Source organism: Pygocentrus nattereri, chromosome 3 (genome assembly GCF_015220715.1).
Source record: "Pygocentrus nattereri isolate fPygNat1 chromosome 3, fPygNat1.pri, whole genome shotgun sequence".
NCBI lineage: Eukaryota > Metazoa > Chordata > Actinopteri > Characiformes > Serrasalmidae > Pygocentrus > Pygocentrus nattereri.
The window spans coordinates 33,936,308-33,964,210 of record NC_051213.1 but is presented as its reverse complement, the minus strand read 5'-3'; the positions used below and the strand labels follow the sequence as shown (position 1 = coordinate 33,964,210).

Here is a 27,903-nt window from a genome sequence, read left to right as displayed (position 1 = left end):
AAACACACACCATATTTCATTGTGTTATATTAGAATGTTTTTCTCCTGACTTAGTAATGCTACTGCTTTCAATTAAAACGTTCTAAGAGCTGTTTTAGGGCAGTTTTCGTTTTTAGTCAGCTGTCATGTAATCAAACTTTAAAAGCACAGCTGACAATAGAGTGCCTTTATGATCGTGAGCCTTTATTTGTATTATAATATTCTGTCCCAGGCTCATGCTTATTAGTTTAACATGCAGGAATCTTCCTCTGTTTCGCCAGACAGCTCAGTGCTGGAACAGCACTGCCACTGTGTTCAGTGTTATTGCTCCATAGGGGGCAGCTTACTCACAAAAACTCAGCAGTGACTCATGGTTTCATTGTGAAATGCAGGTGTATGCACTACAGCAATGCAGTGTTTTCTTTGATGTCCTCTGCACATCACGTGTCCTCCCTCTTCATTACATCTAAAGTCAGTGACTTTTCTGTCATGTACCGTACTGTGCCAAAAAGAGACCACCCGTCTTTTATTTAATTTCTAGTCAAAGTGGCTGTTCAGTTATGAATTTTAAAAATTTAAAGATTCACACTTTATCTTTGATATTAAAGGCTTTGACATAAAATATTTGATATTGATATTCTTAGGAAGAAAATCAACCTCCACTTTTGCTTCAGATCTAAAACAATCCACAGGTGTTTGTCCATCCTTCCACTGTGAGAAGACAACTCAACACTATGAGTCTAAAGGAGGTGTAGTTGAAACAGAGGCAGCTGGTTTTCCAGAAGTCCAGAAGTCAACCTCGCTGAATGTCTTTGGGATTACTTGGATCGTGAGAAATGGAAAGTGCCACAAACTTCTAAGACTGAACTTTGGAAGTGTGGAAAAATATCCTTGCAGATTTCTTTAAGACGCTGAAAGCAAGTCTCCTGAAAAGAAAGGAAGCTCTAATAAAGGTAAAGAGTGGAAACACTAAATACAGAACAATCTGATATTAAACTTAGACCCAGTTCACACCTGGTCACTTCATGTGACTAGTATCTAGGTTGCATCCTGATAAGATTTTAGCCACATGCGTTTCCAGTTGGTTGTAAAATGCAACTCTGGGTAGTCTGACTGAAATCTGTTTGCTGTGTTCAACAGAGTATGTAAATTCAGTCTTTATGTGGCAATGCTCTTTTGAAGCTATTCTCCAAGTTGTTTAGATATTTGTTTTAATATTGCACGGGTTCTGTAAGTCAGCTTCAGTTTGTTTTGCACAGTAATGTCTGCCCATGTTGCTATTAAGAATTATGTACACATGTGTGTCCTTCATAATTGTCTTTCTCACAGATATGGATCATGTGCCTAGTGACGTCCTGCACTGGGGGGTAATCGGAGGGGTTCTTCTGGTTGTCGAATGTCTCTTGGAAGATAACTGCATTTACACTGATGTAACATGTGGCTTCAATATATCTCAGACCACCTCCTGAAGTGATCAGATATATTATATATTAATTTTAAATGCCAGGTGTGAACAGGGTCTTACTTGTTCAAGATTTTTACTTTTCTGTTAAGTGTTTTCTGCTTATAACTTTCAATAACTTATACTTAAGGGCTGTTTTGACTGGAAATTGAATGAACAGTGCTCTTTGAATTTTACACAGTACTGTAAGTGAGATTTCTGGCATAAGTTCAGAAAGTAAATGCTATATATTGATAACTGTGATCACCAATTCAGTGCATTTGGTTAGTACTGAGTTTGCACAATTAGACGCTTTTGGGTTAAAATCATTTTTTCACCTTTTTATTTACAATGGGAAAGCCGCCCTGAACATGTCAGTATTTACAGCATGAGTCAAAAAGGCCTTTGTTACATTCTCTACAAACAAATCGTCACTGCTGTATCAGAGCTGTATAACTCTTTATCTTATTTCTTTTGTTTTTACATTTTTTTTACAGCATTTTGAAAACATCAGATGCCTTTTATATTGGGCATTTTATGATGAATAGGCCAATGAAATTGGTCTACATTTCTTGGAATAAAAACCTTATACGTGTTATTTAAGTTAAGAATGTTATATAAAGTCACTATTTTAGTGAGGCAGAAGGACTGGAACCTCTAGTTAAATGTCTTGTTGATTGTCAAAGTGAGAATAAGTTACCAGACATTTTAATGCACAATTACTGTTTAATTGCTGGATTTAACATATTTGAGAACATATTTTTATTATTATTATTTTTTATAACAGGTTAAATTCAAATAAAAGCAAATAAATATATATTGTGCACTAAAACGAGCAGAGAAATGCCACATTTAGTTCTCTCTAGATCTGTTAACCTATTTTCACTTGGACAATCAACAAAACATGTAATTTGACGGGGGGAGCCCAAATTTGTGCATGTGACTGTAGATTCTGGAGGTTTTGTTACAACAGCAAGGATAATAATATGATAGTCCGGAAGCTTGTGATGGTGGGCTGGTGTCTAATTGCTGTTGATGGCCTCCACCTGGTGTGAGCGAGCAATGAAGGTGTTGAGCACCTTCTGTAACATCTCAGCCCTCATCTTGCTGATGTGCAGCACCTCCTCATGATTGACCTTCTCCTCACGGCTGTAGTCCAGGGACACTTTGTTGGTGATGAGCGAGAGGCCGAGGACACGCAGGCCACAGTGCTTGGCCACTGTCACCTCAGGGACCGTGCTCATGCCTGCAGGAATGACAAGAGGAGGACAGAGGGACAGGTGGGAGGGACAGACGCACTTAATTAAATGGCAGTTATCTTTGTGGCCTGTCCTGCATCACTAATAGCAGCGAGCCAAGGTGGTGTTAGGATTCTTGCCCAAGGACTCTTATTGGTATAGTGTAGGGTGCTTGCCCTGGTGGGGGATTGAACCCCAGTCTATAGCATAGAAGGCAAAGGTGTTAACCACTACACTAACCAACCACCATATTAAATTATATCCACCATATTAAAGTGAATATAATTTAATGAAGGTCCAATTGCAGTGGATGAATGTCACACTACAGGCAAACACCAAATAGAGCTGCATGTTAAACAGTTTCTTACCTACAGAGTCGCTGCCCAGAATATGCAGCATGCGGGCCTCAGCAATGGTCTCAAAATTAGGCCCACTGACCATGCAGTAAACTCCCTCCCGCACAAAGTTAGAGTAGCCCAGCTCAGCGCTGATGTTCAGGACGAGCTTCCTCAGCTCTTTACTGTAAGCATCAGACATGCAGGGGAACCGGATCCCAAAACTAAAACAGACCAATATTTTACACAATATGAACAATTAATTGTTATTTTATGTAATAATCACATAATACAGAGATGAATAATAATACTAATCACCAGTTCATCAGGCCAGGTAAGATGAGCAATAGGACGATATGTTGCCATTATTATGATAAATTGTGTTACACTTGACGGAGTGTATCTTAGGAATCTGCTAGAACACTGAACAACTACAAGTATCAGAAAAAAAGACAGATTTAGAGCAATAACAGAAAGTTTGTAAGCAACAAAGTCTATAGTAACTAGCTGCAGAAATTAACTACAACCCCAATTCCAATGAAGTTGGGACATTGTGTAAAACATAAATAAAAACAGAATACGATGATTTGCAAATCCTTTTCAACCTATATTCAATTGAATACACTACAAAGACAAGATACTTAATGTTCAAATGGATACATTTTATATTTTGTATTTGATGCCTGCAACACTTTTAACAACACTCAATAAGTGTTTGGGAACTGAGGACACTAATTGTTGAAGCTTTGTAGTTGGAATTCTTTCCCATTCTTGCTTGATGTACAACTTCAGTTGCTCAGCAGTCCGGGGTCTCCGTTGTCGTATTTTGCGCTTCATAATGCGCCACACATTTTCAATGGGAGACAGGTCTGGACTGCAGGCAGGCCAGTCTAGTACCCGCACTCTTTTACTACGAAGCCACGCTGTTGTAACACGTGCAGAATGTGGCTTGGCGTTGTTGTGCTGAAATAAGCAGTACGTCCCTGAAAAAGACGTTGCTTGGATGGCAGCATATGTTGCTCCAAAACCTGTATGTACCTTTCAGCATTAATGGTGCCTTCACAGATGTGCAAGTTACCCATGCCATGGCCACTAACACACCCTCATACCATCAGAGATGCTGGCTTTAGAACTTTGAGCTGATAACAATCCGGACAGTCCTTTTCCTCTTTGGCCTGGAGGACACGACGTCCATGATTTCCAAAACCAATTTGAAATGTGGACTCGTCAGACCACAGGACACTTTTCCACTTTGCGTCAGTCCATCTCAGATGAGCTCGGGCCCAGAGAAGCCGGCGGTGTTTCTGGGTGTTGTTGATATATGGCTTTTGCTGCATGGCAGAGTTTTAACTTGCACTTGTAGATGGAGCGACGAACTGTGTTCACTGACAGTGGTTTTCTGAAGTGTTCCTGAGCCCATGTGGTAATATCCGTTACAGAATGATGTCGGTTTTTAATGCAGTGCTGCCGGAGGAATTGAAGGTCACGGGCATTCAGTGTTGGTTTTCTGCCTTGCCACTTACTTGCAGAGATTTCTCCAGATTCTCTGAATCTTTTGGTGATATTATGGACAGTAGATGATGAAATCCCTAAATTCCTTGCAATTGCACGTTGAGAAAAGTTGTTCTTAAACTGTTGGACTATTTGCTCACGCAGTTGGTTATAAAGTGGTGAACCTCGTCCCATCCTTGCTTGTGAATGACTGAGCCTTTCAGAGACGCTCCCTTTATACCCAATCATGACACTCACCTGTTTCCAATTAACCTGCTCACCTGTGGAATGTTCCTAACAGGTGTTTTTTTAAACATTCCTCAACTTTCCCAGTCTTTTGTTGCCCCTGTCCCAACTTCTTTGGAACGTGTTGCAGGCATCAAATTCAAAATGAGCAAATATTTGCAAATAAACAATAAAGTTTATCCATTTGAACATTAAATATCTTGTCTTTGTAGTGTATTCAATTGAATATAGGTTGAAAAGGATTTGCAAATCATCATATTCTGTTTTTATTTATGTTTTACACAACGTCCAACATTGGAATTGGGGTTGTATGAATAAAGTACATAATAGCACATTAACTGGATATCAGCCAATATGTTTTTACCATATTACTTTATTTTTACAAATGTATTTTTAAATACCTGTTACGTAGTTTATGAGTGTCATTTTTTATTATGCTACCATAGAAGATATTTTTAAATGTGGCACTTTTTTCTGTTCCGGATTAACTGCAAACCTCTAATCTAAATATTGTGATACATATTGTAAAACTGTGTCTTCAAGTCTTGTGATATATTATCGTTACATTTTTTGCCATATTGCCCACACTTGCCCACAATTTTATCAGCTACACCTACCATACAGGTGCACTTTGTAGGTTTACAGGTACTGACTGTAGTCCATCTTTTGTTGCACTATTGATCAGCCCCCCTCAATGCTGTCCATCAGTGTAAAGGGACCACCATAGGACCACCACTGACCAGATATCATCTGGGTTCTCAGCACAGCCAATAGGCTTGCTGGCAAATTGTGCATTGGAAAAGATGAGCTATAATCTCTGTACAAGGTGTGCAAACAAAACAGGGGTATCACCAATATTTGACGTACATGATAAATCATACAAGACTGCTGATACAACTCTGCTAGCAAGTTCTTGTTAGCAAGCTGAAAACTACATGCCTATCAGCAACAAAAATAAAAGTGATACATCACATTTGTAAACCAAAGCTTACGGCCAGACAAATGGCTAACTGGTTGACACACTAAGGCTAACTAGTGGAAGGGACTTCTCACTTTTCCCTCCTGCCCTTCTGGGATGAGTGGCTGGTTGTGTGACATAAACATGACAAGCAGTGTGTCGAAGTCGTAAAAGGCACTTTACAACCAGTACTGAAATAGAGTCTTAGTCTACAATCTAAGGACTATTTTCAGTATATTGTAGTCTTTTATACTGTTTCTAGTCTATTGACTTTTACACTATTATCCTCCTTCTGCTGCTGTCATATTAGATGTGTCTCAAAGGAACTGTATTTAGTTCCTCACTCAGCATATGGCTGTGACAAGAAGGAGCAACAACAAATCTGACATTGACTCAGTGCAGTGCACCTTAAACTGCTATTATTAACATTAAACACTAAGCATTTAGTCTTTCTCCAATTAGAAAAGAAAGCTCCCTGTCACTCTCTGTTCCTACCGTTCATCATTAGGCCCACACAGTGGATGCTGTCCAGCAAACCCTGGCAAGTTAATGTGGTCCTTGATGATCATAATGTCTCCCACTTTGAAGTCCTGACAGAGGCCTCCCGAGGCATTTGTTACTATAATAGTCTCCACTCCCATCAGCTTGAAGATCCGCACAGGGAACGTGACCTGGAGAGAGTATTCACACAATCACTCAGAGCTCCTGCACAGTCTCGAGCAGAGTACATAATTACAGTGCAGAATTACTGCACCTGCACTGGGATTAGCTGATGCATAACATTTTAGTAGTTTCATTGTGTTACTGTGATTTAATGGATAGAGTTAGCTGCCAATTATTGTATAAGGTCTCAAAGTAATAGTAGTAGTAAATGAAAAGTTCATTTGCAAAACCCGAGTGTGGTGAATTCTTAACACACAGCACATTCTGAACCCTAAATACGTTTAGTCACAAAAGCTGTTAGTCCACATTTCACAGCAGGAACATTCGAATGCCAGCGCTGTTCTCCAGCAGAATCCAATAAATCCGTTCAGCGATTCAGCTCACAGTATTCTGGTCACCTGACGTGGCACTGATGAACAGTTTTAGGCAGAATCTCAAATGACTCCCTACAAAGTGAAGTATGCAGGTCTTAAAATAATGGCTACTGCATCTAAACAGCACAGTCTGTCTAACAAAGAACCACTTTGGATTCAGTCTTAGTTCCCGAGGTCTAATCTTATACACGTTTAATATTATCCATCAATAGGCTGATTTTTGTCATTTCCAGCACTTTACCTGCTTGATAAATATTCCACATAAAAGAAACTTGGGTCCATTAAATGGTTTTGTTTAACTCTAAAACATGAAATGTCCAATGGCGTTATGTGGTATGTATTTGTTTTTATTTAATGTCTTTCTATAGACATATAAAGCCTAGCCTAGCTGTCGGCTACATTCAAGCACTTAAAAACAACTTCATTCAGTGCCTTCCTACATTCTTAATAAATGTATGAAGGTGGGTGTAGCTAAATATTTTTACAAGACGTTGTGTCCAATTGGATTTTAAGTTGCTGGTCTTGCAGAGTTTTTACCAGTGAAATACTGGTAATAATGGTCTAACAGAACCCAGCTTGAACCCCATTTAAGCTTCTTTTGGAATGACAAGGCAGTAATGCTTTTAACATTCCTCAGAAGAGCTGATCTGTCATCTTGGTTGTTGCCATGCCAACAACAGCGATAACAGTGGTTGGTAGAGGGAGCTCATGCTGCCTGAGAAAGTTTGCAAACATTGAACACATGACTAATTAACTAATAGTGCATTTTTGCTGACTGAAAAATGGCATTAAGTGTGCAAGATATTATCAGATGCACACATTCTGATCCATTTATTCATGCCTGAATAAAGCACACAAATAAATCACACTCAGTGTGTAAAGGCCCTGATATCCACCAGCTGAGGCCTTGAGGAGCTGATAAAGAGAAGCTTTAGTGATTTTAAATTTTTAAATGAGATAAAGGTAAGACTGTAGACAGAAGACTATTAGAGAGAGAGAGAGAGAGAGAGAGAGAGAGAGAGAGAGAGAGAGAGTTATAGGGGTAGAAGTAGAGAGAGCAGTGAGCAGTGATGAAGATCTCAGTATAGCTCAGTTCAGGGGGTGTTGGGGGGGGCAGGAGAACCAGCACTTTCACAAAATCCACTCCAAATCAATCCACTTCAAATTACTGCACACACGTTCATAGCTCATGGATGAGTGTCCACAGCTGTTGGACAGAGCAATCATCCACCCTGTGGCTCTGACTGACCCTGCTGACCCTTACTGAGCATGTCACTGGAGATCAGTAGTCTTTAAATTCCATAGATTTTAAAAGTAGTCTTTTAAACTCCATAGATGTGTTCTCTGAGTTGTGTGTGCATATGGTCAACACATTATGGGGCAGCTGGTCAGTAATAACATCATAAAATCTAGGCTACTTCTGAATAAATGTATCATATTAATCATGAGTGTTATTATTATTTCAGTTGATTTAATCAGCAAAGCGACTGTAATAGTGGTGTAACAAGAGAAAACATGGAGTGTGTGTATGTGTGTGCGTGCGTGTGTGTGTGTGTGTGTGTGTTATCAATGGCACAAAATCTCTTTATTTATTTATTTATTTACTTTGATGGTACAGAAATTCTCCATGAATTTATGTAATATTTCACGTACTTTAAGACTGTTTGAAATAGTTGGTGTAGTTGGTTTTATATGAAAATTTACTTCATATTTGATTTTTTCTCCTTGATTTCTCAATAAATAAACATTCAAACCAATCAAGCCTACATTTTTTACTCCAAAATGACAAAAGAACAAACTACAAATATTTTTCAAAATTCACAACAAATCACTTTTAGTAAAGCAAGTGGTTTCCTTTAAGCTTCTTACAAATTCACAGTTAAAGGAAGCCACTCTTTATACTACAGGTGATCTGTTTTGCCTTCTTTAGCTAAGAACATGAAAAATATAATGTCTAAAACATCTATGTTATGCACATTCTAGCTCTTTTGCTGCCCTGTTGTGACTCCACAACAGAATTAGATGTTTAGGTAAAAAAAGTCAGATAAATAAAGCTCTGCTGATCATCTTACTCAGTTTTAACAATAAATGATCTTAAACGCTGCAGTCAATATATAGTTTATAGTTTAGCATTTAAATGATTACATTTTATTGACTGTCTGGATTCTGTCACATTGAAGAAAAAGTTTTCATCAGTTTTCATTTTATCATTAGCTGGCCATGCTACCTCAGTGTAGCTTAAGAACATCATATTACTTTCAGTCTTGAAACAAGTCTCACTCTGGTCCTGAATCTACTACATCAGGGGTTTCCAAAGTCTGACCCAAGGGTCAAATGCAGCACAATTGGAATTGGCCTGTGGCTTCTGTTTAAAAGTGTGTTATAAATGGCCTGTCAGCCAGTACGTTACAGTTTTACAGTGTAATGCACTGCACTGTGGTCATGAAGTGAACTAAAGCCTTTATTCTCTGACTAGACCTGCAGCTTCATTTACTGAACAACATTTAGTCAAGACGACAGTCATAAAGCACAAACTTAACACTGAGATCCAAAGTGCTCTGAACACTTGTGCATCTTTCATACAGTGATAGGAAACACAGTAGGAAGCTGAGTGAAAGCTCTCATTCTATGTGCTGACATTTTGAAAACTAATCATATGTGAATAATATTTGGATATTTGACACAATCTGTCCTCCTTTAGTTTGCACATCTATGTACTACATAAATAAACCACTCATTAAAAATAAAGCTGAGCCTGACCTAATCTGAGTCCAATCTGGCCCAAGCCCTGATATTTTACCAGATCCTGCTCAGGTCGAGTTGAATACTGACAGTATACTGTACTAACAGAACAGTGTGTACTGTTTATGTGCTTCGTTGTTGATTTTTACTCTGAATGCGCAGGAATAATGATATACTCATAAAACATCAGCTCTGCAGAATAGCCTCACCAACTACAGACAAAAGCAGAGGTCATTCAAGGACAACACAAACAGCTCCCCAATTAACCTTAGTAGCAAATCTCTCAGCAACAAAGAGATGACTTAATGAAGTATGAGATGTGTGTGTCTGATTTTTTTCACCATGTAGAGGAAGTGTCTTCTCGCAAAGTGATAAGCTGTAAATGAGCCAACTTTCGTGGTAACTCTTCCACACTCGTTCTGAGTGCAGCAATGCTCAAAGTAAATGAGCACACTGAGGGAGAGATTACAGTCTGATCATTCACTCTCTGAAGTGCGGCAAAGTAGAACAGAACAGCGTCTGACAAATGCAGAATGACATCATGAGTTTAGCTTCATTGGCTCTAATGATGACAGACTGAATAAGCAGAAGAGGGTGGAAGTCTGCTGAGTGCTGGTTCAGGAGAATTAGCTACCATACCTGAAGTGTGTACGGCTACGTTTACATAGCGGGTGAAACTGGCCCAAATCCAATCTTTCTCTTCATAAGTGACACAGACGTGTCATCTGTGTGTCAGTGTGAACAGCAAAAAACACAATGAATCTGACATTTTCCATTACAATTTGAGACGCTTTCATATGTGCTACTGAAATCCGATCCGTATCCGATCCTCGGTAATGCTACTCAGTCTGAACAGCCAGATCATAATTCATGCAACTTTTACGTCGGTAACTCAACATTCGTCATAATTTCATGCTGCTGAGACTCATAAACATTGAATCGATGTTTCTGTACTAAAACATTTAGAAGAGACTCATCGCAGCCGCTCCGAAAAGGTTTAGAACAAAACGGCCAAACACGGACGTAGGAGCCCGAGGCTGCAGCATCAAAGAACAGTTCAAAGAATCTGAGGACACAAACCAAAGAAGTGGCCTTTTTATGGCGAACTCAAACACACTGTGGGTGATGAGCCCAGCTGTCAACCAATGGAACTCGTTGGCCATCATGATTGTTGACCTCTGGACGAGCATGAAACGTTAAGTGACCTTCTTTTGTCAGGTTACATTACAAATTACATTTAAAAGATAATGTGAACAGTCAAACAAAAAAATCGGATACTGTGAGAAAATCAGATTTGGGCCATTTTCACCTGCTGTGGAAACGTAGCCTAAGCTGTTTTGGATTCTGGCATATATTTAGCAAAAAAATTATTTCAGGTTCTCTTGCGCTGTGGGTTCTTTAACCGTCTTATTTCCAAGCCTTCTTTTTATTAGCATTTCTCCACTGCTCTAATGGTACTATATAGTTGCACTGTCAATCACAAATGGAGTTGTTTGAGTATTAGTACTGATTTAAGTGATTCAACCCATTAAGTTTTTTTATTTTCTTTTTTTACTTTAAATTTTTGGTAATATATTGTAATGGGGCATTATAAAATGCTTATTATGCCTTTATTACACATTATCAAACCAGTAGCCAGTCAACAAATGGCTGCTCATTGCTACTTTATTAGGCTGAATTAAGCATTTTTAAAATAAGCCTTATCGGGACAGTACCTGCTAATGAATTGGTTGTTTATTATTATTTTACACTCTTATTAAGCCTTAGTGGGGTAGTATCTGTTGATCTCTTGGCTGCTCATTACTACTTTATTATTAAGTAATAATTAGTAAACTAAGCGTTTCCCAGAGCTCATTTGTATTACACATCCTGACCATTATTATGCCCTTATTATGACGACTAGGCCAATAGCTGTCAAGTAACCTATGCAACCATTAACTGCTATTAACTGCTTGCCTGTTATTTTTATATAATGAGTCATAACCTAATGCTCAACCCTGAGAATTAGGTCTATATGGAATCTACTTATTTATGAACTTATGATTTAATTTTATGAATTAAGTGTCATCAAGAAAGTAGCTGGTAATTAACTGGCTGCTCATTATTACTTTATTGAGCAATAACTAGAGTGAATTAACACTTTCTTGAGCATAAATATCAATTAGAAATCTAAGGTTTCACTCTAGAATAGGGGGTCGGTTTTTATTGAGAGGTCATGGGACTTTCCTGTTGAAGTATGCACAAGAGTCAAATGGGAATCCCAGATTAGTGCTTGATGGAAAAAGCTATGAACAAATTAAAAAGGATGCAGTATCTCTAATTATGTCATTAATCACACTGAAAATGTTTAGTGACTTCTTGATTCACTTGTTTTCGAAAATAATTGAGTTTATGTAATATATTTAACCCATGTGGCACCGAAATACACCTTTGAATCAAGTAAAGTTTTCAGTGGCATATTCCATATAGATTCACTATTCTAATAGCTTTGAAGGAGATTATAATGTTTAAAAAACAAATAAAAGTGCTCTGGAAAACGCTTAATTCACTCTAATTATTGCTTAATAAAGTAGCAATGAGCAACCAGTTTATTAACAGAGTTTCACTTATAAAGTTAGCTACCTGCTGTTAGTTATATAAAACTTAGAAGAAGAATAATGGACACTTAAAATGTTGTGCAAAAGATTATAATGTACAAATAATGCAAGACACACTAGCATTTTCTACTTTTCTTGGTTGGCAGCCTTTAAGACTTTTGGATGTACCGATGCTCTGCAGCAGCTGTTGGAAAGTTGGACAAACTGTAAGCGACTGAAAATTCCATTCAACTTTATAAGAAATAGCAGTGCATTCAGTTTTGGCATCATGTTAATTTTGCATGCATCTGCAATAACAGGTCATGTGATTTCAGAATATGTTAGATTCAGTTTTTTGTTATGTAATCCAACTAGCATTAACATAGTGGCAGATTCTTCATTCTTTATTTTCAATTAGCTACAAAAACACTGTCCAGCTTGATAGCATAGTATTCAAAATGGAAACTCAACATTATGAAGCAAGTCTAAATACATTGACCCACAACTTCTCATTAGCTAGAATAATTTTTTTTCCAATGTTCTGCAAAGCTTGTCCAGCCAGGCAACAGTGGCTATGAAAGAACAGAGGTGTAAGCGAAGCTTGGATAGTCCAGGTTGGGCGAAATACTTTGAAAACGTAATGATGTCTGAATATTGACTGTATTTAGTAACATATTCTGTTACAGTACATACAAAATGAAAGTCCATGGGGAAAAAAAACTGGAATTTAATGTCATTCATGCTGTTCCTGACTGTTAGTGGTGGGCAGTGTTGTTCATGTAACTCTTCTGAATATGTTTCTTGGGAAATTTCATTATTCAAATGAATACAAACCTCTCAATAATACTTTGACTCTTATCACCTACTTCAATCCCCTGCTGCCCCCATAATTCCCCTGACCTAAGCCAATAATTCACCATTTCTCAACAACTAAATCTCACAAATTTGATCATAAAATGAGTAGCTGTGTGATTTTCAGTTAATGATATGTACATAACTTGCCATGGAAAGCAGGCACAAGTCCAGTACAACACCAAAGATAAGCTTGTCACTTGAGGACAGGTCCCCTACTGAGGAGACTCTTCAGTTCAGTCATCCCTCAAAGGAGTTTACTAAGTCTCAGATTACTAACTGTCTAATCACAGTGATTTATCAGTCTACTCAGGCTTTAGCAGGAACTTCAGTATTTGTAAAACAGCTGTATTCTGAGGCAGAGTAAGTTTGTTGTGTGCTGATTTTAAAATAGTTAATTATGAAGCAGTCATAATGCTCAGCACTGGCAGCCACTCATGTTTCCTCTGGATCTTTTCTTTGAAGAAACTGGACCTGATTCTGTGAATATCTTCAATCTTGCCTCTCAAGCTTTGATGAAACGTTGACCAACTCTGGTCAGCAGCATGCCATGCAATAGCACTTCTGGTAAAAAGCTTCAAGTAGAAGGAATTTTCCAAAATAGCCCCTTGAAATGCTGATAGCGAAAGAGATGGATTTAATGCCAAAGTCTTCTATTAAGAGTGAAGCGCTCCTGCCCGGCTTTAGAGACGCATGGTGGCTGTGACGTCTGATTGTAATGCATTGTGTCATGTTGTCAGAGGTCCAATTACTCTGGCAGTTCTTCTGCACTGCTGGAGGATGTAGATTCCTCAGCAATTTAATGAAAAGCACATCCTTGGCACTTTGTGTGACAGATAAATGATTTCTCTCGATAGACATGTGTAAATTTCAGTTCCCCCTTCTGAGGTGACACAGGATAGGATGGCCTAGAACTAGCATTTATCCTGATTTCACTAAAACTCAGGAGCTTATTGTAATACATTAACATCTAGCTCCTACCCTAAACAATTGCTGTAGTGAATATGCAGCATTAAATACATGCATAGCTTATCAATGTCAGTGACACACCCATTTTAATAAAGTAAATTAAATGCTTTTACAGTGTGTAAGGAGAGCATGCCATATGCTCTTGAAGACCTGAGAACATTGATTCATTGACAATATCATCGGATAGATTTTTCAAATGTTCTACGTAATTAAGCGGTTAAGAGTCAATCAGAGTGGTTTGATGTGAAATGGTTCATTCTAGCAAAGTCCAAGTTGGGGTGCGAAACCAAGTTGAGTCTTGAGTCTCAGGGGTCCAAGTTTAAGTCTTGTGTCTTTGGTAGAAAGTTTTAGTTTAGTCTCATTATTAGTTGCAGGCACTTCACTGTACAAAGGTAAACCGTACTAAAAACCTCTTAGGTTCACCATTGCTTCAAATAACAAGCTTTTCATTTTAGGAGAACTTTCAGTCTGAAGGACAGAATCAAAGTGTTATATGCAGTAAACTCCATGTTTTTAAGAAGACAAAACAACTCGAAATTGTTGGTTAGTCTGTAGTTTATATAACATTTATACTAGCCAGCTAACAACAGTTAATCCAACTGAAGTTTTACTTTGTTTTCTTTCAGTGTAACGTACTAAAACTTTCACTAGTGTGGCATCCGTCATGGGTCTTGCTGTCATGGGAGCTTAGGGGGTGTGGCCATGCAAAGCGGCTCTTAGGATGTGCCACATTCCCAATGTAAAAATGGACCATTGTAGGTGTGTGGCTTTAGTGGTAGTTGTATTTCATTAAAGTAGATATATCTGAAGTGGGTTTTGCAGTTAATTAGTGGTTATATGAGTCATGTCCTCACACATTACTCCCTCCCCTGTGTTTGGAGTTGGGGTAGCACTGGGTGGGGCATTTCTTACTGCTGTTGAAGTGCCTGTTTAGTAAGTGAAAGAGAATTTGTGTGTAAGCGCAATGATTTCTGCTTCCTCTTCTGTGGAGACGTTACCATGTAATAGCTATTGAGTTAGCTAATATACCTGTTAGCCAAGTAGTTTGGATAGCTAAATGGTTAGAAGTTGTTTTTCCTCTTTCCCTGAAAACCATGCATTTCCTGCATGTAGCAACTCTGATCATCAGACTGAGGTTTTTCCTATAATGAAAGGCTTATTTTTATTTATTATTATTATTATTTGAAGCCATGTCACACATGCTGCTGCTGTAAGTTGCAGGTGAAGGGCAGTAATGTCTGTACATGACTAGCAAAGCTGACTTGTGAAGTCACATACATGAAGTTGGAAATTAAGGATTTAACCCCTTACTTTCCTGTTTTTTTCACAGGCTGACATTTATTGAATCTTGTGTCCAAATCAGGTCCTGAGTCATGTAAGTCTGACTCACTCTAAAAGCGATTTGAGTCAACTCCAAGTCCCCCATCACCAAATTTTTAAAGATTGGTAGCGTGGTTTAATGTAAAATGCTCTGTTGTAGAGAACTTCACAGATTCACAGTGCTGGTGATGGGAACTAGACTTCTGAAGAGTTTAATGCCTCTCAAGCCACATCACAGAAAGGTGTGTCTGTGGGTTCCCTGGTGGTTTTGGGTAGTAAATGGGTAGTAGAATGGCTATATTTTCACTGTAGACATCGGAAACCCTGGTTCCTATAAGCACCGCTGTAAAGAAATCAAAGTTGATATGTTTTTCTACAACAAACCATTTCACATCAAAACACTTTGAACGACTTTGTTTACATCTCAACCCCTGAATTATTCAAAATGATTTGAAAAATTGGTGAAATTCCTCTTTAATTTGGGGTTTGGAGCTCTTTGGTGTACACTTGCTTATCGTCCTCATGCATAAATAAGTGAGAGAGAAAAAGAGTGGAGTTGATTTCTCTTCAATATCAGCAGGCCCAGCCTGGAGTCTCGATATTTATGCACTGTGGTTTCTGATTGTGACAGATATAGTTAATGAGCCATACAGGAGGTGCCAGCTCCACTCTGTTTTACAGATTGAAGTAGTTTTCCATGCGTTCCCTCGTCCTTGTGGAGTCATGGAGAGCACCCAGGGCCAGGGCTCCACCTCTACACTTTTTTCATTACAACCTGATTACCGGTGTGAGTAAAAGAACAGGTTAGTCTGAAAAACAATTCTGAACAACCTGCATATGTAAGGATTATAAACAAGAGATCCTCAACACAATCCATCAACAGCACAGACCTTTCCTGGTCTGATGTAGCCTGTGTGAAATGACCAGCCCAGCTCTGGAATGGGCAAGTTGTTATATAATGCTGAGGTATTGTCAGTTTGAACTCACCTTGCACAATGAATAGCCCTCATATAGATGGAACCTCCCCTGCATGAAGACACAGGACTTGTCTTTCACATTGCCAAACACAAGGTGCCCATCATGACTAGGAACTACACCAGAGAGAGAGAGAGAGAGAGAGAGAGAGAGAGAGAGAGAGAGAGAGAGAAACCACTGTGACTTTTTACAGTAACTGCTCAGACAATACGCCATACATAGAAAAATTTATATGAACACAACATATTAACTGGGAAAACATAGAAAAATATAATTAGTTTGTTGCTGAGTTGTCCTTGTAGTTTTGTCTAAATATACTTTCTAAATGTACATAATAGGTAATTACAAAAGTATTTACAGAATATATTACATTTACATTTTATTTCTGCACTGTCAAATAATGATAAAATCAAGACGTTTATATTACTTGCAATAACAACACACACACTGATCAGGCATAACATTATGACATATATCCTTGTTTCTACACTCATTGTCCATTTCATCAGCTCCACTTACTGTGTAGCTGCACTTTTTAGTTCTATAGTTACAGACTGTAGTCCATCTGTTTCTCTGATACCTTGTTACCCTGTTCTTCAGTGGTCAGGACCCCCATGGACCTTCACAGAGCTGCGCTGGTACAAGTGGATCAGACACAGCAGTGCTGCTGGAGTTTTTAAACACCTTAGTGTCACTGCTGGACTGAGAATAGTCCACCAACCAAAAATATCCAGCCAGCAGCGTCCTGTGACCACTGATGAAGGACTAGAGGATGACTAACACAAACTGTGCAGCAGCAGATGAGCTGTCACCTCTGACTTTACATCTACAAGGTGGACCGACAAGGAAGGAGTGTCTATTAGAGCGGACAGTGAGTGGACACAGTGTTTAAAAACTGTTCCTGATCCGCTTATACCAGCACAACACACATTAACACACCACCACCACGTCAGTGTTACTGCAGAGCTGAGAATGATCTGCCACCCAAATAGTACCTGCTCTGTGGTGGCCCTGTATGGGTCCTGATCACTGAAGAACTGGGTGAAATAGTTCTATTAAAGTATACAGAGAAACAGATACAGTCTGTAACTACAAAGTGCTCCTATATGATAAGTGAAGCTGACAAAATGGACCAGAAGGTGGTTTCAATAAAGTGTATATGCTGTCCAGTCAAAATACATGTATTCTTGACTCTAAAAGAATATAAAATTTAACATATTAGAAAACCAAAAAACTCAACACATTAAAATCAGCAAATAAATAGAAATTGTGCATTAAAACCTGCAGAAAAATGTAGAGGATGTGTTAACTGAATCACCCATAATTGGAAAATCTGTATATTTTACATGTAAAATCAACTGCATACTAGTAACATACAACACATCATTGTGTATTGCTGGGTAGATTTCAGTCTACAGCAACTTTTCGCTTTAATAACTTAAATTTCAACCTTTCGTTCATATAGAACACAAAAATAAGCTTCATTCAGTTTTATGTGTCATCTTCAGGTGAACATGATGTGATGCATGAAGCAATATCTTGATAAGCTGCTGTGCTGTGCCCTTAAGCTGTCTGCGTCTGATAAAGTACCTGCTACTATAAGACATTTACTCTTTGGTCTGGGGCTCTCAGAGACACCAGTGAGCATTTCCCAGAGGAAACGCTTATCTGTCTACATTACTCAGCAAAAAAGCAGCAGCCAGAAAGAAGAGTATAGAAAATATTATCATACAGAGAGGAGAGTAACTTAAACGTGCACTCCAAGTAAACCTGCTATATTCCTCTTATTTCTGCTGTTTCTGAACATTTAGGGGTCTTAAGCAAAATCCAGCCCCACCTAAACCAATCATATTATTTTGTAGGCAAGATTGGAAGAGAATCAATACCTTATCAGGAGAAATAGACATTTCAACACCTTCTGCAATTTCTGAAGAGCAATACTTTAAAAACCATGCACAGGGGCTCATTATCACCTTGGGGGCCTATGAGACTGCTTATAGCAATGAAACAGTGCTGGAAGTAAAAGTACCTTTCCAAAAACATAGGCACAGAAGGATGTTCGGAGCTGTTCTCTCTTTCTCACGCACTCTTGGTCTAAAATAAAATGGGAAACCTTAAAATTAAACTATGAAAAATCACAAAGCAGTCACCAAGATGACATAATTAAGTTGCGGGTTCAAGGTAAGGGAATCGGCCTTGTGACCGGAAGGTTGCCGGTTTGATCCCCTGAGCGGAAATGAATGAAGTGGCCTTGAGCAAGGCACCTAACCCTCAACTGCTCCCTGGGTGCTGTGTATAGGCCTACCCACTGCTCTGGTCAAGTGTGCTCACTGCCCCGTAGTATGTGTGCTCACTAGTGTATATGTAGCATCTCCTCCAAGACAAAACCAGCCATGACATATTTTTGAGCTGCCGTTAAAGCAACATCATTGTACAGCTGCATACGCTTGGATGAAAATACTAACTGCTTATTCTGTCACACCCACTAACAGACGCCTGTATTAGCTAGCATTGTGCTGAGTTATAGGTTGAGAGCGATGCCGTCCTATCCTCCCAGAGTAAATGAGACCAATTGTGCTGTCTTAGGCTCACGCAGCAGGAGAAAGTGATCAAAATCTGATCTTCTTCTTCACATGTGGCATAGACCTGTTATCAGGGTTGCTGTGTGACCTTTCCATAACTTATGAAAGTGGTATTGAAATCTGACATGTATCCGATATGTGGCAATGTGACACGATTAGAACAGTGAGATCAGAATTCATGCAAATTTTATGTCCAACTCAGCATTCATCATATTCATAATGCACTGTTGAGAAGCAAAGATGGACAACAACACTGTGGGGGGATTTCAGTGGTGGCATAATGAGATAACAGACCTCTCTGTCTCATCATAAATATCTGTAGATTTCTGTAGAAACAAAATTAGAGGGCGCTTATCACAAACCACTCTGTGTTCAAAGAGATTTCGAAGGAAATGGCTGGACGTGTCCATAGAAGAATGTGGCTACAGTCTGAAAGTCTGAAAGCAAAGTTTAAAGAAACCAAGGACGCAAGCCGAGGAAGTAGCTATGGGCGAATAATGTGCTTTACCGCATTCTAAGTGATAGGCAGAGGTGGACGAAGTACAGAATTCATGTACTTGAGTTAAAATGGAGGTACTCAAGGTAAAATATTCCTCCAGTAAAAGTAGAAGTCCTTACTCTAGACCTCAACTTCAGTAAAAGTACAAAAGTATTTGCCTTCAAATTTACTTAAGTATTGAAAGTAAAAGTACTAAAAGATTAATTCTGGCTCTGATGTCCTGTTATCATTTTTATAACAAGACTTGCTTCATGAACTCAGTTTAGGTGAAAAACCTCCAGTGTCTCTCTTGGTAAACCAGTCTTTTAATAGAACGTCATTAATTAGTGACGCTGACGTCAATTAAAATGATGTGATTGTGAGACACAAAACACTGGAGGTAAACAGTTTCCATCAGGGAGAACCGAGTGGCTCTGAAATCACTTTTTACAAATAAGCAGAGTTTCAGTTTAAGATTACTTTGTAAATTAGTTACAAGTTTAATAAAAACTTGCTTTAAACTCAGGATCACAAATAAGTTTTCCTTTGCTATGTTGATCTGTAGGTCTCTGTTCATAAACATAAACTAACCCAAACTAATTTACTATAAAATGAAAGTGTTTGTATGAATTCAGAAAAAAACAAAACATGCCAGTCACAGCTGTATATGTGTACCTATTTCTATATTGTGATCTATTTACACAAAGTTAGGTTAGTTCATCATTTAGGTGACGTATGTGCTCCCAAAGTTTTACGATGCTGCACTGATGTTGAACCGTGTGCTGCACTGGGTCGGTATGACCAACAGGTCAAAACGAGCTCAGAACAAAGTGACCGCTCTGCCATGATTGGTGCTCTTGCTTTGCGCTTCTTTTGTTTTGACATGTTACGTTTTTATACACACAAAAACCAAAAGGAACGACAGATTTCTCAAAATGTAGTGGAGGAAAAAGTCAGATATTTGATTTTGAAATGTAGTGGAGTGAAAGCAAAAAGTCAAGTGGAAATACTTAAGTAAAGTACAGATACACGAAAAAACTACTTAAGTACAGTAACAAATTACGTTTACTTAGTTACTGTCCACCACTGGTGATAAGCCCAGCTGTCAGCCATCGGATCTTCTTGATAGCTCCTGTGATGTTGGGGAACCTCTGGGAGTGGAAATGCATCCGTTGACTAGCGGCTGTTACTGTTGACACTATTTTTGCTTGTTTACCTCTGGAGGGGTGTGCTACATGAAGCATTGCTCTTTTGCACAAATAGGAGCTTGATCTGTTCAATGTCACATATAAGTCACATTAAAAAGATATTAAGAACAGCCTAACAAAATCAGATTTGGGCCACTTTTACCTGCTATGTGAACATAGACTTGGACTCATTGAAGCTGTAGCATCACTGACACTAATGCAATACTGAACATAGTAACTAAGTAACAAATATAGTTCTACATGACAAATGGAAAAATTAAAATGATTTCCTCAAAAAATATATTTAGGGAAAAGCACGTTAGCATTTTTAAACAAAAATACAAATCCATCAAAATCCATGTATTGAGCAGGTGTAACTGAGTAAATGCAAACAGCTACTGCTCACCTCTGTTTATTATTTTTCATAGGTGCACTAATAGCTGGTGAGCAACTCTGCTACATTGCCACCTCATTTTATTCATTCAGCTCAGTAAAAGCATTATTCACACACCCCAGCTGATATATATGCAGCTTAAACAAGGCTGTTAATGCGTGGAAGGCATTGGTGAGAGAGCATCATTTGTCTGCTTATTGGGCTTTGTTTTTTTTTCAAAGACTCATAAGCCGGAAATGGAATGCTGCTGTTTGCTTGGGCAGGACGTATTTCACTAGCGGATCAGGATGACCATGCTTGATGATCCGCAGCCTATGCAAATATAACCTTGAATCCTGCCTGCCGAGATTTGTTTGGCCCTAAAATCTGCAGCGTAATGAGATAGCAGCTGAATAATTGCGTCTGCTCCTCCACGAGCCGCTTCCCTTTTCTTCTAGGAGCACTGACGGATGGCTTTAACAAAACCAAAGGGGGGTGTTAGAGCAGCCATGAAAACATATTTTAAAAAGTATCCCAAAATTAATGAGCACATTAATGTCATAATCAGCATGTGTTTATTTATAATTTTTAAAAAACCTTTCAGGGCAGCAAAACAGCTGGTAATGAGAAAAGTTACATATAGTAGGCTGATGACATTACTAAAGACTTGAGCTTTTGAAGTTCAAGAGCATTTGAAATAAATACAGAAGCCTTTCCAATCATTTTACTCTCAAATCAACTGAAAACATTTGACTGTAACTATAGTGATGCATCATTGGGCCTGATGTACGAGTGCTACCAAATGCCATAAATGTAAACATAGAATGTATGATACTCTCATTTTATGTGTATGAAAAGATGGTTTTGCCTTTACATATTGTCAATCCTGTACACGAATAATTTGGGGAGCTCAAGGGGAATAAAAGGCAACATGAACATGAATAAAATTCAATTTCATTTCTTATATATTGCAATCACTAATATCAAGAGATATAGTGTGATCATGTTTTAGACAAAACCATACATAGTATTAAGAGTTTTACAGAGCAGTACTAATGCGGAACTGAACCCCAGTCGGCATTACCAAAATCATGGCATTATTCACTACACTATGTAACAGGTTGGGGTTAGTGTGGAGAACCACAGTTGGTACTGCCCCATAGGGGGGCACCCAAGAGTGATGAATCTCATAGAACCTCAAGCCAGCTCACACACTCCGTTTGTGAGGCGAGGCTGAGCCTCATGTCATCGAAATGGATCTTGAAGAACAGCAGAGACAAAATAAAATATTTTTATCATCATTTTATCATTATCATTTTTATTGTCATTATATGCACAAAGCAAGAGTGCACACAGTCAAAGTGCGAAGGGACAGGGGCTTAAGCCCTCGTAGGGTCTATCTGCATGTGCTTACATACTGGGCTGTGTGGAACACCACCTCATGTCTCTAAAATGGTAACTTCACAGGAGAAGGAAAAACAGTCTTATTTTATAATGGAAGTTAAGGTGAAATGATAACTTTTGAATGAAGTCATTTTGGACCATTTGTATTAGTCAATGGAGATACAAGGTTTTGCAACTGCATTCATTTGATGGAGGATCATGCGAAATGAGAGAAGCTCACACAAAATGACTGGAAATGTTGGAAGTGTGGCTGATTGCCTATTCCACTTGATTTACTATATTTAAAACCAGGCGTAAATTTGTGATAAAAGTATCAAAGGTGTTGTTGGGAGACTTCCTATAACAATGGCAGCAGACATAATGAGTAGACAGAAGCATGAGCCTTCAACAAGTGCTGAAAATAACACACTTTCAGGATTAAACGTGCATGTGTGAGAAGGTGCAATGCTAAATATGTGGTAGTAATGAAAACAATATGAATGCACAATCTGTGTTTCAGGTGCATTCTGTACATGGAAATGCATTTGGAAATTAATCAAGGCACATTTTGCACAGCGCCTGCACTCACACATCTAGCTCTTAGTGTCCAAAAGTAGACATCTAATTAGCAAATTTACCTACTTTAAGGTGCGCCCATTACAGAAACCGATGCTTAATTAATTGTACAGCTTGTGTACTCTCCATAGAAGAGCACTGCTAATAGAATAGAATGCTCTGGAGAAGCAGCTCATGATTGTAAGAACACCATGTCCAATGCATCAGCCAGAGGGGTCTAAAGCCTACCAGCACTGGGCTGTGGAGCAGTGGAACTCTGTTATCTGGAGTGATGAAGCTCCATCCAATACCTTTGAGATGAGTCAGAGTGGAGTTTGTGATCCAGAGCTGATCATCCAACATCAGTACCTGACCTCACCAATGCTCGTGTGTCTGGATACAATCAAATCCTCTCAGCAATGTTCCAACATCTGGTATAAAGTCTTCTAAGAAGAGGAAAGGCCGTTACTGCAGCATAGGGGCTGCAAACTTTTAGATATTTAATGTAATTCTAAAATAAAAACTGACTGATAAACGCAGTAGATAAGGATGAAACAGTCCTTAATATTAAAAGTCATTATCACAGAGTACTGAACAGCATCTGTTATGAATAAATCCACCACAGAATTAGAAAGAAAACTATGCCATAATTAATTTTAAGGCCCTGGCAGTCTTAGTGCATTTGTTTTTTATTTGTTGTGCTCATTATTCACAATGAACCTCTTACAGTCATCCTTTATTCCATTAATGCAGGAGCAGAACATACGCGCACACAAATATCATTAGGAGCATTTGAACACTTATCAAGATTACTCAGTTCAGCACATAAATATTTAAATGTGTCCAAGATATCATAATAAGAACCCCCTCTGGCAGATATTAGGGACTATTTTTACCCAAGTCATGATATTTTATTCATGGGCAGCAGTTCTTCATCCTCATGAGTTCACAGCTCATTTTACCAGGAGTTGGGCACAATTTGTTAACCACACAACAGGATGAGGAGCGCAGTCAAACCTTCTTGAAGCCTCTGAGCTTTCACAACAGCCTCAGACACCGCCTGCTGGCATTTTTATAGTCCGGATAAAATTACTCCACTGTGACAGGCAGACAGTAATTATGGCATAAAACATCAGCCAGTTCCATCCAGGGTATTTTGTTATCTCTGAACGTCTGAAAAATTGGTGAGTATCTGAATAGAAGACTTTTGACAATCAGTCTTTTCTAATCAGCCAGTATGTGAAAATACATTTGCAGGAAAAAAACTGGGCTGATGGCCAAAACTCAGCAGCTGTTGGCCTAATGGCTCTAAATGCCTTTACCAACATACCAGAGTCTGTGGTCTTCAGATTCTGACTGGTCTAAATCTGTGAGCGCATTTCCATAGGAGAGCAAAATAATGGTTCTATATTTCCTATGTTCTATTTAACATCAGTGTTAGGCTCAAGGTCTTCTCACTCACCTCATTCAAGTCTTCTGAAAAATAATGAGATTGAAATGGTTTTTGTGATCAGTTTACAGGTTGAGAAAACTAAAAATGTTCACATCGATATCCTTTTGATGACAATATTTTGAGTGATGCTTTAGATGAAATAAACACTCAACAGACTCTTAGTAACATATCGACATCATATCAATGATGTTGCAGCAGTGAATTCATTCAGTAGATTATCAATAGACTTTTATTAACCTTGTAAATATAATGTATTTATAATCTGCTCAATTCTGTTGTTTTTCACTTTATTTGGAGAGTCCAAATTCATGTCTCAGGGTGTTACTGGCCACTGAACATGTAACAGATAAAATACAGACCATCTAAAATCTTTAACAAGCTGGTATAGACATGTTGCTCACACCATTCCGTAACTGGATCTTAACCGGATTAAGTTTTGATTTAGTTTAGGGTTAGGATTAAGCCCAGGGATTAGGTTTGGGTTGAGGTTAATGTTAGCTCCAGGGTGAGGGTTAGGTAACATCAGCAATTCTTAATATAAGTAATGTATCAACACTGCATCATCGAGATATTTACCTCAAAGATGCTTCACTACTGCTACTTCACTGATATGTCGTTGATGTGTTACTGATACTCTGTTTAAAGCTTATTAATCATCTACAAAGTGCCACTCAAAATAATGTTACCCTTTTTTCAAGTCTCAAAGGGCCCGTATCCTACGGTTTCCTGTATTTCTTTTGTATGCAGTTATGTTAAAAAAACAGTCATAAGTCATTTGTACATGACCGTTTTCCAAACTCTCTTTTGAGTCAAACAGACCATTTTCAGGCTCTTTAAGACCAATATATTGTCACTTTTGAAACAAAACTTTGCATCTTCAAAACTTTTCAGAAGAACAAAAACATATTCTTTTCTTTTTAATGTCATTTTATTCCAAGTGATTTTGGATGTGTAAGTTTTATTCTAGGTTTTGTTCACATCAACAATATGTAAATAATCTCTGCTATGATTGGCTTCCCTGTATTATGCCTCATTCAAAAAGTAGTCCAGGCTGAAACACTCCTTATAACTTCAGTGTGAATGGGTGAAGCTAAACTGCTGCAGGCTGAATGGGTGGATATATGGAAATGCGTTGGTTTTCGCAACTTCACAAAAAAACATATCAGTTCCAAACAGCTTAGTTTCCATAGGTGAACTATATAGACCCTGGGGTGAAGAGCATATTTTCCACAGAAATTAAAGTGACTCAACTAGTTCTTGCGATGCTACAGAACAGGGGTGCCCTGTTCTGGTACTAGACGTCTACCACCATGCAAAGCTTAGCAAATCTAATCTAACGCACCTCGTCCAGGTAAAGTAGGCTTTCAGGGGCGTGTGGAGCAAAACTGTGCCAGGTCTGAACCCAGGGTAGACCTCCAAGACCAGGCTTGAGCACCACTGCCATAAACAAGTCTGTTTTGGTTTCCCTAAAGAGTTTCTGAGTGTGAAGAACCTTTTGAGGGTTTAATGAACCTTATTGATCCATAAATCTTAATAATCATAATTTACAGGTTCTTTCAACAACTTTTACTACATGTGGAAGTTCTTTAAATACACATACATCTCATTTAGAAAATGATTAGCTAAAGGACCATGCATTACCAAAAGTGGTTCTGCTACATCAAACTTTTATTTCTGAAAGCAAGAAAAACTCATATAATGTGCAAAGAGCTATTTAATGTGGTGCTCTGGTTCCAGGAGACATTTTAATGAGAACCTTTATTTATTTTTGGTTTGGACAATGATCATGCTCACCTGTGCTCACAGAGAAATTCGGGATGTCCTCATAGCGGAAGACTTGCTTGTTAGAGACGCTCTCTGCGAGGAGGCTGAGTCCAGAGCCACACACAACGGCTATCTTCGGCCTATGTCTAGTCCTGCTCAAGAGCCACTCTGTGGTGAACTTGCAGTGCTCAAATGAGCAGCAACTAAATGGAGAGAGAGACCATAATCACATGTAGCATATATTACTAGACATACTAGCCATTTATTTTAAGGCCTCAGACATGTGAACAAGACACAAACGGGGGCTTTGTTACAGGAACGTCATCAAAATGTTCAAAGTGTGTTCTGCTGTATGCAGTTTGCAACAATTTGGGTGCCCCTGGTCAAATTACATACTTTGTTGATTTTTATAAGTGAAAAGAAGTAAAGCTGCTGTACAGAGGACAAACTTCTGCACATTGAAATGCACATATCCTGTTTATTTAATGTGCTGGGTGATATGTTAGGTAAACATGGCTTGTAAAAAAGGTATATTTACCTATTTTCTTTTACTTTATTTTATGTGTTAACTTATTTTCACAAAGCATGTGATTTGGCCCAGGGTCTTCGCACTTTTAATAAGATTGTAACCAATGACAGATGATGTAGCACTGTAAATGCAAATAAAACATCTTAGAAGTAATGCCTGTAATTTCCTGTAAACCCATACAAAAGACCTGGCAATACTGCAGTAAGGAGTATTTAAATACAGACAGTGACAACAAGACATTGGTGTAGGTAATGACGCAGGGGCGGAGCTCTGCAAGGTCCCTGAACAAATAGCTTAAGTAAGAAGTAAGTCTGTGACAAGCTGCAGATTCAAAATGTAAATGGTCCAGTGGACAAAAACAACAGTCTGATTAACAATTTACCTTAAATAAAATACATCACCTGAAGCTTTACATAAATATCAAGTATAACAAGTACTGCTAACAGTAAATACATTAATAGACATAATTGCCTGTATGTTTTTATATATATATAATGCTAAATACATAATGTACATTTAGTACAGAGTAAACATATCCATAAAGCCTTTCAAACAAGCAACAAGGTAAGTATTCAAGTCTGTGAAATAAAAAAAAAATTACCATGAATTTTCCTTGCTGTGCATGATTCCAGGGGAAAGCCAGACTGTGGGAAACAGACTTGTTAAAACAGATAACGCTGAGAGCGAGACAGAGAAAGTATATGGAAATGTTGCCCAAGCGATTGTTTGGGGTCCTCTCATTGGCTGAGCATGTGGTGGGAGAGGAATATTTCCAAGTGTTTCTAGGAAATTCTCTGGCACTGTCCTTGCCTTTTCACTTGTCACATGTTCAGAAGTTCAGGAATTCAGAATGATGGACCATGTTAGTTTCAACATGCACTGTTTAATGTACAGTAAGGTGAAAAAGGCTTAGGCAGTCTGACATGTTAAGCAATTTATTATGGCAGTTTGCCAAACCCAGGATGTCCAGTCTTCTTCGCAAAGAGCCGGTGTGGCAGCACATTTTCTTTCCAACACAGCAGGAGCAGAATCAGGTGTGCTTCTGCTTGTTTGGAATGAAAACCCTGCAGCCAAAACGGCCCCTTGGCAGATAAGATTGAACACCCCTTGGCCTAACCATTTGTTTGCTGGAAAAGCGCTGACATTAGAGAAAACACAATAAAGGCAAAAAAAAAACAAAAACATAAGTTGCGATTTTTTGTTTGTCAGTGTGTTAGCTTGAGCTTTTCCATTACTTCTTCCAGGCCACATTTTGTTGTTGTTTTTCAATATGTTAAATTCAGCAAATGAAGAGTAACTCTGTATAAGTGTACAGATAAAATATGTTCTCTATATTAGTTGAACAAAGTTATTTTCACTTCATCAACAGTGTATGTCATATGACCAGGGGCCCAAACTTTTGCATACAACTGTGTTTGCTCCAGTGTTACATATTGCTCA

At 38.5% G+C, this 27,903-nt stretch overlaps 1 protein-coding gene across 1 annotated transcript; it reads right to left on the bottom strand.

Annotated features, from left to right (window-relative positions):
• Positions 1-1,740: 1,740 nt before the first annotated feature.
• Positions 1,741-27,188, bottom strand: pnp4b (purine nucleoside phosphorylase 4b). The gene is made up of 6 exons (XM_017714393.2): positions 27,065-27,188; positions 25,965-26,137; positions 16,172-16,275; positions 6,184-6,359; positions 3,027-3,217; positions 1,741-2,666 (listed from the first exon to the last, which is right to left on the bottom strand). Exons 1-6 carry the CDS (start codon positions 27,085-27,087, stop codon positions 2,443-2,445), a joined length of 891 nt encoding a protein of 296 aa, XP_017569882.1. The 5' UTR covers positions 27,088-27,188; the 3' UTR covers positions 1,741-2,442.
• Between the last annotated feature and the right edge of the window lie 715 nt (positions 27,189-27,903).

What these genes read in the sequence shown, in the direction of transcription:
- pnp4b (XM_017714393.2), bottom strand. Translation starts at nt 27,087, where the DNA reads ATGCACAGCAAGGAAAATTCATG. An exon ending in GAATTTCTCTGTGAGCACAG is followed by an intron (nt 16,276 to 25,964) that starts GTGAGCATGATC and finishes TCTCTGGTGTAG; the next exon opens with TTCCTAGTCATGATGGGCAC. An exon ending in TCTGGGCAGCGACTCTGTAG is followed by an intron (nt 2,667 to 3,026) that starts GTAAGAAACTGT and finishes TCATTCCTGCAG; the next exon opens with GCATGAGCACGGTCCCTGAG.